A 16,296-nucleotide genomic window follows, 5' to 3' on the forward strand; every position below is an offset into this window, starting at 1 on the left:
TTAGGGGATAGTTAGGGTAGGAGGATAGCACCTTTTGGGCATGCCTGGCATGCCTCGTCAGGATCTAAGTTTGGATTTTCAGAAATGCAAGTGGTAAAACTGGCCTAATGCCAAGATTCTGTACTTTGATTTGATCAGAAACAGTAAAACTTGGTTTTTTGATGGGAGAAACAGCCGCAGTTGGTTCTGATTGGAGTTACAATCGCAGTTGACACAAATGTATATTGGAATTCAGCTGTCCACCAGGATGGTGCCAGCTGTACAACAGTCACAAGGTGGCACATTCAGCAGGAGTCATGCATACATTCACTGTGTACATAATTCCAGTTTAGAGATAGATGAATGACACGTGTAGGACTTCCCTCAGCATTGTACAAATAACAGAAATGATCACATCACTGTAAACAGATTGATTGCAATTGTAGTCCAGGAGTCTAAGGTAGAGCAATGTATCTCTTAGGAGAGGTCCACTGCAATGAACTCAAATCTGAAGAACTTTCCATTAGTGTGGAGACAGAGTCCACCTGAGCAAGAAATTTTTTGAAAGCCTGTATACACAGTCAACATGGCCAAGAAAACTTTTTGAAAGTCTGGAGAAATAAACTTATTAGCACATCAAAAATTCCTAGGCATTGAAATATTAACAGGCTAGATCTAAGAGAGGCAACTCAAGCAGAATCGGAGCTATATAAGGAACACCAAAGTTCACTTTGACTCACTAGGAGATGATGACTGTGAGCAACACAATCCTGGATTATAACATTAGCATGAAGCTTTAGGTCGAGCAGCATATGCATTTTTACCATTAGGTAAGGTGACATGAGAAGTACAGCAGCCTAGGTCACCTTTTGCATGTGATTCAAGCCTAAGTCAATAGAACAGAAAGTCAGCAGCAGTAACAGTGCCATGAGCAGCAAGCAGAACATTGAAGGAGCATACTAAGACTTTCAATACCTGGAATAAGAACTCTGCAAAGAAGCTAGGCAGTCTCTAGGTGATCTTGCATGAGAAAACTGATATTCTCAGTGGGAAGATATAAATAGAAGTGGTGTCCGTAAAGTCCACTTATTTTCCATACTCTCTTTGACAAAGGAAGGAAAAGGTGTTCGTTTTGCTCCTTCTAATAAGAACTAAAGTGAATGGGGACAGTCATGTATTTAATTGCAATGATTAAATCTATGAACCTAAATTACAAACCTGATCATTTAATGATTTGACATCATTTGAAAGCGAAAAAACTTCTGCTTGAGCGTCCTCCTTTTTCTTGGTTTCAGCACTCAATCTGGCCAAAATTTGTACCCTTTCTTCTTCAAGTTCTGAAACCCTGTAAGTGGAAGAAAATCAAGTTAAGTTTTTGATTCAGTGTCACTCAATGCATGCTTCCATTATGTCCAGCCCTCTGAGGCTCCCATCTTTTACTAGTTATCTTGAAGGCTACTCTTTTGTGAGCTTGATTACACCAAATTCAGAAACTTTGCATATTGTACTGTCTCAATTGACAACTTTATTTGGGATCTTTTGGATTATATAGTTTCTATCATTGTGAGTACTACACTATGGTATGATATTGGTGTAGTAGCTCATTTGTCTAGTGTGAGAGCTTTCATTAACAAGTTCACAACTAATCCAAGAAACGGGCCTCTTTTGTATTATGTTAGCTTGATGTACGCTCTCTTGTGCTTCTTGCAGCTTCTCTTGCCAGTCTCTTGCTTTCTTCTCATGATCTTTCTGCAAAGTCTGGAGCTCCTTTTCACAAGCTTCAGCCTGATTTGTACAAGAATTTGGTCTCTTGTTCAGCTCAAACCAATGAGGAATAGAAGAGTAAAGGGCTACCTCATAGACTAGTATGCTTTTTAACAAGGAGATTGTCACCATCTAAGCAGTAAACGGGCTTTATTCTTCCCTTTCTGTTAGGGCATCACCACTAGCGCTTACCTTACTTAAACTTGCCAATACTGTATCTTCAATCTCAGCAGAAATTTCCTCAAAAAATTTTAACCTATCAATATCCAGCTGTACTGAAAACCATCAAAGATATAGTATAGGTAAGCAAACAGAATGTAGCCATAAAGCGAGGTTTTCATACCATTAAATACATGAAAGAATATGTACCTGTTTTGTTAAATTGCACTGTTGTTCCAGTGCAATACGTAAAGCTTGCTCACTTTGTCTCAGCTAACCAGGGAAACAGAGTTAGTTTAAACAGAGAACAGTTATCAACAATTATCACTCAGGCACACCTGCCTGTACACAAGCACCCTATGTATGGTCATTTCAAAAATGTCATCTAATGTCTTATGACCTAATATAAAGTACACTCAACACAGCTCCAAACAGACACTTGGTGGGGATATATTATGCAGGAAATGATACTTGTGAAAGGTGCTTCTGCATACAATTCATAACACCTTCATGAGAAAAACCATGTTGTCAGCAGTGACTTGTGCGATGACCTGAAATGAAAAGTTTGGAATCAGTGCACAAGAAGACATTATATGCTCAGCAAGCATATCTAACATGCATCAACTACATCATATGTTTTTATGCTTTAAAAAAGAAACCACCTCCTTGTAACGTTCAACTTGTTCCGCAGTTGACCTCTCAACTTCCTTTCTTGTGAGTGCTAGCTCCAGTTCTTTCTTCAGCATCTCGTTTTCTGCTCTGATGCAGAAACAGGACTCACCCTCAGCATTCCCTTGATTCTTCAGAGATTTAGCAAGTTCCACAAGCATGTAGTTTTTCAAAACTCTGAATTACTTACCTCAATTTTTCTTCATTGGCTGTGAGTCTCAGAATGTCTGACTCTTGTTCAGCACTCTCAAATTCTTTATATTTTGTAGGCTGCAATGACATCAGGTCTTAAGTGTCAGACACAGAAAAAACCCTAGCGTAACAGATAAATATGGTATTGAATCTCAAGTAATCGCCAATCCTTAGGCCCCAGAAGAGTCACAGTAGACTGCAACAGACTCCATGGCTGCTCAAAATCTGCTGCTATGGCTGCATACTCTGCCTCACTCCTTGCCCCACCCTTCCCCTCAGCTCTGATAGTTCCCTTTGCCTTTTAAGTTTTGCTACCTGCACGACCAGCAGCAGTCCCCCACCCGGTTAGCCTTTTCCAAACTCACCTCTTATCTCCTTCTTCCTCACCTTCCCCTGGCCTGCAAGCCTGCAAGCCTGCCACCTGCTTACCCACAGCTCTTGTCCACACCTCCCTCCTCACCCTTCCAACTGCCCTGCCTGGCCTTCTTGCCTGCTGCTAGCACCTACAGCCTACAGCCACCCTGCCTGCTCCAGCCTCAGCTTCCTTGCTCACCCCAGCCCCACTTTCTCCCCAGCCCTCTCATCTTCTTCCTCCAGCTCTACCCTGCCGTCTTCCCCCTCCACCCACCCCTTCCCCTTCAACCCTGCCCTCTCCCTCACACTCAGCCCTTTCTCCTTCAACTTCAGCCATATCTTGATTCTTAGCCAACCAGCCACCCTTCCCTCCTCAGCCCAAGTTCTCATCACCTTTCTTCTTTCTCTCACTCCCAATCCCTCAGCCCTCAGGCCCCCATTTTCTTTGTGTCCTTTCTCTACCCTAAGCCTTCAGCTCCAACCCCATAGCCGCACCCCCCCCAGCCCTCTTACCACCCCTCCCCTGCTCAATGGCACCCCACCCTGCTTCAGTTTTTCCTTCTTCTTTGGATTTCCATTCGGACAGCAATGTAGAGCACACATGTTGAGCTAAAAAATGCATCACAAACTGACTCTATGGCTGGGAGGTGAGTCTGATGTCCAATCCCTTTATATTTGTGGCTATATCTTGTGTCGTCTCGTGTGCAGGTTGGATCCTAGGTGGGAGACTTTATGCACGATATGCAAGAGATGTTGACGATTGAAAGGGAAAGGATTAAAATGGCCCAGGATCATGCCACATTTTATCTTAACCAACATCTTACTCCTCAAGAGCTCTACAGCAAGCATTGTATCTATCCATTCTTCATTCATATTCCATGTTCATTGTCTCTGAGTTGCCCTAATCCTTTGAGTTCTTTTATCAACATTGTGTGCTTTTTCGTACGCTTGTGTTTTTGTCCAGCGTTCAAGTATTTATTTACAACATGTTTCCCAAGATAATATTGAGTCCTCATCCTCGTCCCCCACCCCTTCCCTTGCGGGAGACTCCAGCCCTCCTCTTCCCCCAACTTCTTTGGCCAATGCCATGTCAAGTGTTTGTTGCTCTCCTTGTACAAAGCTTGCTATCAAAAACAAAGTGGCAGCCTACAAGGTGTAGTCTCCTCTACATCGTGGTGGGTGATCACAGATCATGCACCTCTTCACATGATGAAAGACAAACTCTAGGAAACTTTCACACATACTAGAGCTAGATTTGCTTCACTACTGCCACTAGGGAAGGGGTGTTCCAACATACAGTTGGACTGTTCCTAGCAGTTGGAGGAGGCATTGACCACTAATTTTCTCAACCTCTGAACATTAGGGGCATTCTTTGATGGTGAGTTTAGGCGAAGGGCTACTCAATGCAGGATGGCACTTTATCAACATCCTTTTTCCAAGTGTGATGAGTTATTTTTCCTTTTTTTTGAGATTGGGAGTACTCTTGGATATGTCATCCAAAGGATAGGATTGTTTGTGACATGGTTTCTGAAGAACCCCTTTGTTATCCATCATTAGACTCATTCTCACCAAGCCATTGCCAGCAGACTCACTTCCTCATCCCATTAAGATCCCCACGATGCAAAGAGGGAATCTGCTCGATCACAATGCACTACTTAGGCCTTCTGGGCAAGTGCTTTTCTTGCAGGGTTATGGACCATCTTGCAACAAGATGTGCAAGGACTGTACAAATTACGACCATGGGAGATGACAAAAAGGCATTAGCATGACTCCCTCCTAGATGATCAAGAGGCAAGGCTCACCCTCCAAGGAGTTGTGAAAGAGACAGAGGAGGCAAAATCCATGGCAGTAGAGAAGGTAGTTAGGGAGGCAGGAGGAAAGTGATGGGGAATCTTCAAACTTCCATGAAGGAGGTAGCAACAGCTGCTTGGTGGCAATAGTAGCCATCCCCGGTTGCTAGCCCTCAAGGGCCCAGGCACTAGCTTTAACATCCTCTATGATATACAGGGAACCAGAGGACACAACCTTCTACTAGGTTCCAAATTTGGAGGTTTCTACCACTTTGCAGCAACAATGGATGGAAACTTGAGACTTTTATGCTTAGGCAAGAGACAATCTTCAAAAACTAGAGGCAGACAACTATCTTGATATGGAGGATTCTCTCTCTTTCAAGAGGTTGAAAAGCTAGAGGAGAAGAGGCTAGAGAAACTCTGTAGTGAAGACAATAGAGGCAGGCATGGGTGAAGAAACCACACCAATCTAAGACACTTGGATGGTTACCATGAGGATCCTATCATGGGAATATGCAAGCCTTTGGCAAGTGCTTGTTTCAACAGAGCTGAAGCCTCACAAGACAATATCTTCTTATGGTGTTGATAGGAGGATTAGTAGATTATATTATGCTTCAAGAGCATCAATTTCTTATGCTTCAAAAGCATCATCTCTCAATGGAGGGGACTTCCCCATTCCAGGCAGCTTTTGCCAAGACAAACTTTCATGCACTGGGCTGCTGTACACGTGACAGATTCAGATAGATATTACATCTGTACAGGAGAGTGACAAACATGGACAGTGTAGGATAAGGCCATCTTGGTCCTAGGGAGGGCCATCTGGATTTCCATGTAAGTGAATGGCATACATATTGTACTGCTAAATATTTATGCCCCAAAAGTTCGACAGAAGAGGAGACAGTTTTAGGCTCAGTTGAAACTGGAGGATGGAAGGGGCAGACCACTAATATCATTACAGAAGAAAGCAGAAAACATGGACGGAAGTCACTTTCCAAATTAAAGAACAAGATACTTGGTTCGCAGCAGAGTTTGCCAGATCCACATGTTCCCTTCAGTTCTCTAACAGAGATAGGGCAGCAAGAGCTAGGATCTTATCTAGGAATGAAAGGTTCTACACTGATAATTGAGCTCCTCACAGAGGAGTCCCAGTTGGTATTATTCCATGCCGCAACCTTGATGATGAGAGAGAACCTATTGGAGAAGGAGAGAGAAGAATAGACCTTAGCTTGACAGATAGTAAAGATACTAACTCTGAGATAAACACGAGAACAGATAATAAAGATATTAACTCTGAAGTAAACATCAATTATGCTCTAATATTGAGAAGAAAAGAAGAAAACCTTGGATAAGCTGAATGACACCCTTTTCCCATCCTTCAGACTTGAAGGCAATTTAGCTTTGTTTTCATCCTCTCCTTGCAGTCTTTTAAGTGTTTCCTAAAACCACACAATTTCAGCAATGTCTAGTGATTAAGTTGGAACCAGAATGGTCACAGTCCAAAATACCTGCATGGTTGATGCGATATCATCCACTTTTTGGACAATGTCTCCTTGAGTCTGTTGACAAAATAGAGCCATTGTCACAGATTTGTCACAGATGCTTTGCTCCAGAACTACACATCAGAGGAGGGAAAATGCACACTATGTGTTTTACTAATTTACACGGCAAAAATGCCAAATATGCTTTGTTCCAAGAGACTAAATTAGTCAAGTATCAAGCTTACAAAATCCTGCTGCATCTTCAATCGTTTGTGCAGCAAGGAAGTTCTGTCCTTCAGATCGGTTATCTGTGAAAAATGGAGAGAAAAATCACCAAACAGATTGACCTTTGAGAAAGTTTGCATCCATGAAATTAAACTTGTAAGATGCAGACAGTACACTTTTCTGCATTAGAAGATGAGAGCTGAATCTATTACTTAAGGACCAGCCCATGGCTCTCCATGTTTTCAACATGCAGGTGCTGGGGTAGGCCTAGTGCAAGACTAATTATGATGGATGCAGCAGCAGACCTACTTCATTTGATAAGCTTTGCAGAAGCTTTATCAAGAATTTTGTGTGATAAATGTAGGGATGGCACTACATTGTACAAGATGCCCAAGATGGGGCCTTGGGACAAGGGAATTCCGTCTTGGACCATTTTGGGTTGGTGGACCCATCTCAAACCAAGTGGGATGTCCCTATCAAAAGTGGATGCAACAGTGGAAGCATAAACGCATGCTGTAATAAACTGTTGAACACAAGAATAGAAGAGGAAAACGCAAAGAAAACTGCAAAGAAGAGACCTTAGAAGAATGCTCAAGACTGAAATCCATGTACCAAACACGAGAATGACGCATACAATAGTGAGTTCTTGGCTTGTAGGCACTGGCACCGGCTCCCTCTCTCCACAGAACCTATAGGTGATGATGTGACTGAATAAGGAGGGAGCCTAGTATAAATAGGAGAAAAAAATGCCAACATAGGAGCAGGTCGGCCGGCATTGAATGCTGGTCAGCCAGCAATAAATGCCCAAATAAGTATTATAAAGGCCACAATAAAATGCCTAAATAACCTAGTAATATCCAGCATGACCCATACTCGCACATGAGCTGACTAGACCACTAACACCCTCTCTCAGATCATGGGTGATTTGATTCAATACAATGATACAATGATAAAGTCTAATCATAGTCCATACAACAAAGAATCACCAAACTAGAACAATGGATACCCAAGCAGTGGGTGATCAAGCCACCAACAAGGTGCCTCGGAGAGAACTTAATATCGATGTCGATTATACCAACTCTTGAAAAATAGAGAGGAGTCATAACACATCTCTATGTCTGTCAACAATATCTCGCAATAGCATACAAGTCTATCCTATCAAAAATGCCTTTAAACATACGTGACCACAGATTCTCTGCCTTCAACCAAGACCGTCAAAGTGTCCCCTCATGTGAGCTCGAACTAGGAGCCAATCCCGCTCTCTATCAAATAATAGCCCATCATGAACCTAGATGTCAATCCCAACTCCAAGATTTGAACTTGCCCTTCAGTTAATATGTCATGGACGTCCCTCTCTAGAACCTATGCACATGTATACCTATATCGATGAGGCTCACCTACCCTATCTCACCACCCTCTCACACTCCCTCTCTTAACACTGGAGAGTCATGAGGGATAACCGCATCACCTGTACTAGAAAGCAGGAGGGGCTGCGAAGCCCTTCCCTCGGTCTAAAGAAGAAGATCCTTTCTACGCCTTGGCCTTGGTCTTGGCCAAAGGATTTGAGTCAAAGCCGAAGGAAGAGGATGACCTTAGCGAAGGAGTCCATATGCAGATTCTTCTTCTTCTCCTTCTTCTTTCATGAACCCACTAACTCTTTGCAATCCTCGTGCAAATGTCTCTTCTTACCATAATGATAATATTGGGCGTTCGACTTTTTTGTTCTATCACCCCTCTTTGAAGTTGTAAAGGCCTCACTGGAACCACCAAACTGTGATGGAAGGCTCCTCTGTAAGCACAAAGACATCTCATGCTCAAGCAGGATTGAGAGCATTTGGAGAAAACTAAAAGGTGTGACTCCCAAGGGAGCTTGTATAGCACAGTCCCCACAAGATGAGCCTTTGGGAGGGTAGACTACATGTGACAAAGTTGGTCTTGTACCTATGTGACATGAAGTAAGAAAGACTGAATAGTATCCTTTGGCTCAAACTTCATCCCGCGCTGGAGCTGTCCATAAAGAGTGACAATGGGCATCGGCAAAGGAGCCTCTAGAACATCTGAAGCTTCGCTACAAATCACAAGAGAAGTCTTGCAAGCCGTGATTGCCATAAAAACTTCTTAGAAGATGCAACAATGAAGGGAAAATTACACACACACATCATCAACATCCCATGTGAGCACAGCTGCTTCATAGTTGTCCTCGTCAAAATCAATTGGAAGAGAATTAGGACGCTCACAAGCTCCAAATACAATGTACCATAACCGCTTCTACACAAACCAATCTTTCATAACAACATTCTAGGTTAGGTAATCAAGGCCATGTAATTTGTCATCAGTAGAACAACAAGGGGGAGCCGTCTAGAGAGGATAGGAAGAGAAAATAAAGGAAATAAGAGGAGGAGAGAGAGAGAGTGCAGCCTTCCAGCACCTGCACAAAACAAAGTTCACATGTAGTGTCAGATCTCAAAATCTACAAAAACCGAGAAGAATCAGCCGGAAGAAGTCAGACAAAAGCTGAAAATGATGTTGCCCAACCTTCGGGAGCCCAGGTAAACGCAAGGGCTGCAAATCAAAACACAGGTAGAAGAGGCATTAATTGCAATCACCAGCTAAAAGATGATCAAGAAATCAAAAACGCAGGCAGCACGGACAGTAAATGCAATCAACACAGCCTGTAGGAGGAGCGCAGCAGCAAAACGGAGATTTCTAATGGCTGAAATTGCCCGAAAACTGGTCACCCAACAGCAACAAACAATTGCCTGATCAGCAGATGGAATTCACAGATCTGTAATCAGCACTCAAAATGGATATCCTAAAATCTAATACCATGTCTAAAGTGGATCCACCAATGGAAGAATAAACAGATGCTGTAATAAACTGTTGAACACGAGGATAGAAGAGAAAAACACAAAAGAACGCTACAAAGAAGAGAACTCAGAAGAATGCTTGGGAAATGGAATCCGTATACCAAACACAAGAATGACACGTACAATAGTGAGCAGGTCGGTCAGCATTTAATGCTAGTCGGCATGACCCTGACTCACACATAAGCTAACTAGACTGCTAACAGCCCCCTAACCCATTCCAACAGCCAATCCTCCATTTCTTCATCCCTAGGATGGGACACATAGTAACAAATGGGTGATAGCAATGTTTGGGCCAGTTTTGGCTGTCTTTGGCCCATTATTGCCTATTTTTAGCCTGCTTTTCATTGTTTATTACCCGCCTTGTTTATTATGTGTCACCTCTCCAACCTTGTCCAAGCAACTAGCAGCCTGCAACATTGCTTCTCATTTCAATAGTGCAACACTTCTTCCACTCCAGCCAATCCTGCCCATTCTTGGAACTCATACTTGCAAGTCAAACCATAACACTAGTCATCTTTATTTCAGGCCATGTTAAGAGCATTTCAGCCCTATCCCAACTCATCCGCGGCATCCATATATAACATATATTGTGTTTCTATATGTGATCGTATAGTGAGGATACCCTAGGGTTTGTAGAGAAAACATAGAGAATGTATGAACACAACTAACACAATTAACAGTTAAGCATTTAGAAAAAGATTAAAGAAGAATAAGAAAAACAAGGAGGAGGAGGAGGATGGAGAGAGAATAAAGAAAAAGAAGGATGAAAGAAAAAAAAAATAAGGAACTTGAAAGGAGAGAAGAAAAAGAAGAAGAAAAAAAGGAAGGAAGAAAGGAGGAGTCGTCAAGAGCTACAAGAGGTAGAGTGCTTGAGAGTAGAAGACGAGTCACGCAGAAGACAAAGGAAAAAATGTAAAAAATGAAGCATTTTTACTCTAGATAACCAATCCATCCCTCCACCAACAAGGTGCTGAAACAACGTTTTCCAGTCTCTGTTGCGGTCTGAAACGGCTATTCTCTTTCAAGACTACCAAAACGCCATTTTAAGATACTATACAAGTTGCATTGGAGTAGACGAAATCCTCTAAAAGTAAGAGACATACTTTGGATCTCTTTCTCTAGAAGAGAGACCTATCCTTTCATGAAAGTCTCGATCACCTTGCAACATCACTAAATTTATATGCAACATCTGACGAGAAAGAATCAATTATACCTTCTTCAAGTAGCTTTTGTTGAAAGGCTATTCTTTTGTCAAGCTCTTCACTCTTCTAGGCTTTGTGAGCCGTGATCAACAAGAGCTTCTCGTTTGTAATAGGATAAGAACGTGTCTCTCCAATATAGTTAAAAGGATCTCTGGCCATATCAAAACCTTGCAAAGTTAACTAGGGAAGTGACTCTGGTCAATTCTCAACATAGACTCCTCCTTTGGGGACCGAGTAGATATGAAAGTATTTGATGTCATCTTCTCTCTATAGTTCCTGTTTTTTAAGACGAAGCTTTTTAATCTATTGTGAGTGGCCGCCGAGAGGCGTGAAGATCTTCAAGAGCAGAAGAGTACAAGTGAGTGAGAGTGACAGAGAGAGAGTACGATGTGATTTGGATGTACCAACAATGTGTTGGTATACAAAGAATAAAATGTATTTATACTTAGGGCACGTAAGGGTACATTCACATGGACACTATAATAATACATGTGTACAATACACATAGGTGAATAAAGGACCTTTATATCCCAACAACCTCCCGCTTAACGGTCCGAAGTGAACCTTTAACCAACTCCCACTAGTCGTATGCAGTGCTCATGCTGAGCCTTGCTTAGACTTTTAGTGAGAACATCTGTAGGGTTGTCCTGTGTTTTGATCTTGGTCAATGTGATTAGACCATCTTCCAAAATTTGTCTGATAAAGTAATATCACACATCTATATGCTTCGTACGTGAGTGATACATGGCATTCTTAGCCAGATATACAACACTCTAGCTATCACATCCCAGCACTGGAGTACTCATAGACATGCCGAGATCATCTACCAAGTCTGCTCAACCATATAGCTTCCTTAGGAGCTTCAGTAGCTGATATGTATTCAGCTTCAATAGTACTCAATGCTATGATGTTCTGTAACCTAGAGCACCAAGAAATGGCCCCACCAACAACTGTAAAGACATACTCGTTAGTGGACCTGCAAGTGTCCGAATCACCTGTCATGTATGCATCACAATAACCCTGCAAACTAAGTGCACCCTGCCCATAGCAAATACACTTTCTTTGTGTATCCTTTAGATATCAAAGAATACATTTGACAGCATCCCAATGTGGTTTGTCAAGATTTGACATAAACCTACTAACAACTCCCACTATATGAGCAATGTCTAGACGAGTAGCAACCATAGCACACATATGTGAGCCACAAGCTAATGCAGAAGGGACTCCCTTCATAGCATTGGCTTCCATGTCATTTTGTGGGTTGTTGGCTTTACTAGGAAGCAATCACATCTTTTGCACTCATATTCTTCCATGCAACATATATCAAATCTCCATGGAAGCTCGTAAGAGCGCAAAGAGTGGACATTCATCAACCATCAATCGTACCTCCATTCCTTATAATAGAACTTTCTATTCACCCCTATTAATCTATGTTTTCATTGTCATCTTTTACTTTCATTACATCTTCATTAGTGAAGAAGAACACTCCACGACATGTCAAAAGATATTCTGATGGTTGCCATCCTTCCAATGAAGCTATTTAAGACCTTAAATTGCTTCATTTTTGTAGATAGAAGTGCATAGAAGAAACTTGAACATGGTTAAGTTGTGGCATGTGGAGCAACTCAACTTGGACTCTTAATTCTTCCAAAAGTTTTCCATTTGTTTAGCACTAATCTCAAGCATATGTGTAAGGACACCATTATTTAAGAAGTGAGTACTGTAAGGACACCATTACGTAAGAAGTGAATGTTGTTGCACCGCTACATAAAAATCAACACTTGTTGGGCTGCATAAAGCATGTCCATGCCCAAGATAGATATTGGGCCTTCCACTTGAAAGTTGAATGAAGGATAATCTTGGTTGAATACACCTTAACCTACTAGAGCATTGCTCACCTCTTCTTGGTAGGCCATATTATAGTGGTCAATCAAAGTCTATTCGCAATAGCCTCCTAGTTTAAAGCTTGATGCTAGAGTTTCTTGCAAACTTGCATTACTCAATTACACAGCTTAGTTTGGAACTTCTTTGTGCTCAAGTTCAAACAAGTCCAAGTATTCCCTTGCTAAGAAGGCTTGGCAAACCATGGCTTTGGACCCCTTGATCGTGTAATAGAATATCAAGACAGAGATGCCTATGTCTTTTCCTCCTGAAGCTCTAGAGGCACCACACAGCACTACTACAAGATGGGAGGCCGGCTCATCCAGAGGGACCCACACACAAAGCAAAGACAAACTTTTTTTACAAGTTAGACCCTACTGACACTTCTAGCTTAGAAGAGACAAAGCCACCCCGCCAAACACCTTCATTGCCACGCGACCCACGCCATGGAGTCACATTGGATAGAGCCATTTCACTACCATGAGCACGATGATCTCATCTATCAAGACCACGTCCGAGGAGGCTGCACCACAATGTCAAAAGTGGATGCAGTGATCGAAGCATGGAAAACTATTGTAATAGACTGCTAAGCACAAGGGACAAAGGAAGAGAGACACTGCAAATGAAAAGAACACTACACAAAGAACTCAAAAGAAAATAGATGCTCGGGAAATGAAATCCATATACCAAAATATGAGATAGTACAAATCCAATGTGAGTCACTAGATGTCAAGCACCAACACCAACTCTCTCTCTCTCCACCAAAACCTGAAGAATGTGAATGACTATGACTAAGGAGGAGGAACCCCAATATATAGCCATTAAATATGCCTCAAATAAAGCTTTCTCGGCCAGCATTAATGCTGACCAACCGGCATCAAAAATGCCAAACTCACAAAATGTCCATCAGAAAAAAATGCCTAAAATAGCTCCAATGTGCCCAACCCTAAATGGCATGCACAAACTCACACATGAACTGACATATCCGCTAACACCCTCTCTCAAATCATGGGTGATCTGGTACAATAGAAAGATATAACGATAAGAATCCATCATAGTCCATACAACAGTAACCACAAAAAGAGAACCGCGAATATCTAGGTAGGGAGTCGCCAACCCACCACCAAGATGCCTTGGAGAGAATTTGATGTCAATGTCAATCGTACCAACTCCTGAAAACAAAGAAGAATCATAGCAAGTCTCAATATCTATCAACAATGTCTCGCACTAGCATACAAGTCCATCCTACCAAAAAAATGCCTCTACGCATATGTGACCATAGATTCCCTGCATTTGGCTAGACCGCCAAAGTGTCCCCTCATGTGAACTCAGACTAGGAGCCAAGCCTACTCTCTGTCAAACACCTCATCATAAACTTGGATGTCAATCCTAGCCCCAAAATTTGAACCTACCTGACTTCGATCGATGCGTCAAGGACGTCCCTCTTTGGAACATGTGCACCTCTATACCTACGTAAATAAGGCTCACTATCCCACCGTACCACCCTCTCACACTCCCTCTCTGGCACTAGAGAGTCATAAGGGATGACCACAGCACCTACACTAGCAATTGGGAAGGGAGGCCCCTACAGCCATCATTGGGGTCACAGAGCTAGAGCCTAAACCTCAACCTAGAGACGAGGAAGACTCGACCAAAGAGTCATCCTTCTTCGTCACAATTCACTCCTACTCCTGTCGTAAAGATGCTGATATCTTGCAATCCTTCAAAAAGTGTCCCTTCTTTCCACAATAATAGCACTTCTTTTTCTCTTGCCGTATAGCACCCCTCTCTAAAACTGAAACATCTAAAGCACCAAGAGATAGCATCTTCACAAAAACCTAAAGCTGAACACAACAAATCTCCAACATAGCACTTGTAGATGAGTAAAGAATGTCTACATGCTAATCATCAAGAGGAGATGCCAAGGGTCCCATGATGAGGGCGATACAGAGAATATGAGAAGAGGCAAGGGATCTTGAGAGATAAAAGGAGGCCAAAAATACAAACTCACAAGGATTGCACAAGTTCAAATCAGGAAAGAAAGCACATAGAGAAAAGATCAACAATAACCACAGTGTAGTGATAAGAACAGGAGGAGATGCCGAACAATGAGGGAGATACAAAGATGAGGGGAGGCAAGGGATCTTGGGAGATAAAAGGAGGCCGAAAATACAAACTTACAAGCATACCATGAGTTCAAAGCATGAAAGAAAGCACAAAGAGAAAAGATCAACAATAACCAAAAGGGTAGTGATAAGAACACCACAACCCAGATGCACATGAACCCTCTCTAAAGCTGAGCAATATATCACAAAGTGAGAAGACGGACCAAACACAGCCAATACCAGCCCAAACTATTGTCGCCCAACCCTACATAGAAGCAAAAAAGCAAAACGCAAAGGTTGATTACTAAAACATAGTCAAGAACTGCAATAAATGCAGTCTACCTGCAAGAAAACGGGTCACCTCAGCCTGCTGTCCCCAAAACGCAGAAGAGAAAGGGTCAAAAACAGGTGCCCAGCCCTAAAACAGCCCAATAAACTGTAAACGCAGTTCGCAGACAGCAAACACTCATGAGAATAGGATGAAAATGAGCAGAGGATGGTCGCCTGGGCTCAAGAGCAGTCGCAGCAGCAAGAACGCGTCCAAGCAGCACATGAAAAGTCAAAACACAAACCTGCACCAGCAGAAAACAACAGCAAGAACTCTAATCCTGAAATGTGATACCATGTCAAAAGTGGATGCAATGATGGAAGCATGGAAAACTGTTGTAACAGACTTCTAAACACAAGAGACAATGAAAGAGAAACACTGCAGAAAGAACTCAGAAGCAAACAAATGCTTGGGAAATGGAATCCATATACCAAGATATGAGACAATACAGATCCAACGAGAGTCGGTGGCTATCGAGCACCAGCACCAACTCCCTCTCTCCTCCAAAACCTAAAGGAGGTGAATGACTATGACTGAGGAGGAAGAGCCACAATATATAGGCATAAAATATGCCTCAAATAAAGGCTGGTCAGCCAGCATTAATGCTAGCAAATTGTCATCAAAAATGCCAAACTAACATGAAATGTCCACTAGGAAAAATGCCTTAAATAACTACAATGTGCCCAGCCCTAAATGGCATGCACAAACTCACACATGAACCAACATATCCACTAACACCCTCTTTCAGATCATGGGTGATCTAGTACAGTATAATGATACAATGATAAGAACCCATCATAGTCCATACAACAATAACCACCAAAAGAGAACCATGGATATGTAGGTAGGGAGTGGCCAACCCACCACCAAGATGCCTGAGAAAGAATCTTATGTCAATGTCAATCATACCGACTCTTGAAAACAAAGAAGAATCATAGCAATTCTCAATATCTATCAACAATGTCTCACAATAGCATACAAGACTATCCTATCATAAAAATGCCTCTAAACATATGTGACCATGCATTTCCCACCTTTGGCCAACCAAAGTGTCCCCTCATGTGAACTCAGACCAGGAGCCAAGTTTGCTCTCTGTCAAACAGATCATCACGAACTTGGATGTTCATCCTAGCTCCAAGATTTGAACCTACTAGCGATGCGTCAAGGATATCCCTCTCTATGTTAGAAGTGGTGCAACAATGAAAGCATAGACAAGTGCTGAAATAAACTGTTGAACACAAGACAAAAGAGAAAGAAAATAAAAGAACGAATAAACACTACAAAGAAAGAGAACTTAGAGATG

General features: G+C 42.2%; 1 protein-coding gene across 1 annotated transcript in view; it reads right to left on the minus strand.

Annotated features, from left to right (window-relative positions):
- The window catches only part of LOC148013284 (uncharacterized), a 71,141-nt gene that overhangs the window by 45,311 nt on the left and 9,534 nt on the right, over positions 1-16,296 (minus strand). Inside the window, exons 4-13 of the mRNA XM_087667702.1 lie at positions 6,631-6,693; positions 6,413-6,463; positions 6,248-6,343; positions 2,762-2,841; positions 2,565-2,661; positions 2,409-2,453; positions 2,113-2,175; positions 1,936-2,013; positions 1,640-1,764; positions 1,198-1,324 (exon numbers count right to left, since the gene is read on the minus strand). Of these exons, the coding sequence (XP_087523828.1) occupies positions 1,198-1,324; positions 1,640-1,764; positions 1,936-2,013; positions 2,113-2,175; positions 2,409-2,453; positions 2,565-2,661; positions 2,762-2,841; positions 6,248-6,343; positions 6,413-6,463; positions 6,631-6,693 (825 nt within the window). The remainder of the gene's footprint in view (positions 1-1,197; positions 1,325-1,639; positions 1,765-1,935; positions 2,014-2,112; positions 2,176-2,408; positions 2,454-2,564; positions 2,662-2,761; positions 2,842-6,247; positions 6,344-6,412; positions 6,464-6,630; positions 6,694-16,296) is intronic.

This window comes from Lygodium microphyllum, chromosome 26 (genome assembly GCF_053477565.2).
Source record: "Lygodium microphyllum isolate KBCC chromosome 26, Lygodium_microphyllum_v1.1.10, whole genome shotgun sequence".
NCBI classification, from domain to species: domain Eukaryota; kingdom Viridiplantae; phylum Streptophyta; class Polypodiopsida; order Schizaeales; family Lygodiaceae; genus Lygodium; species Lygodium microphyllum.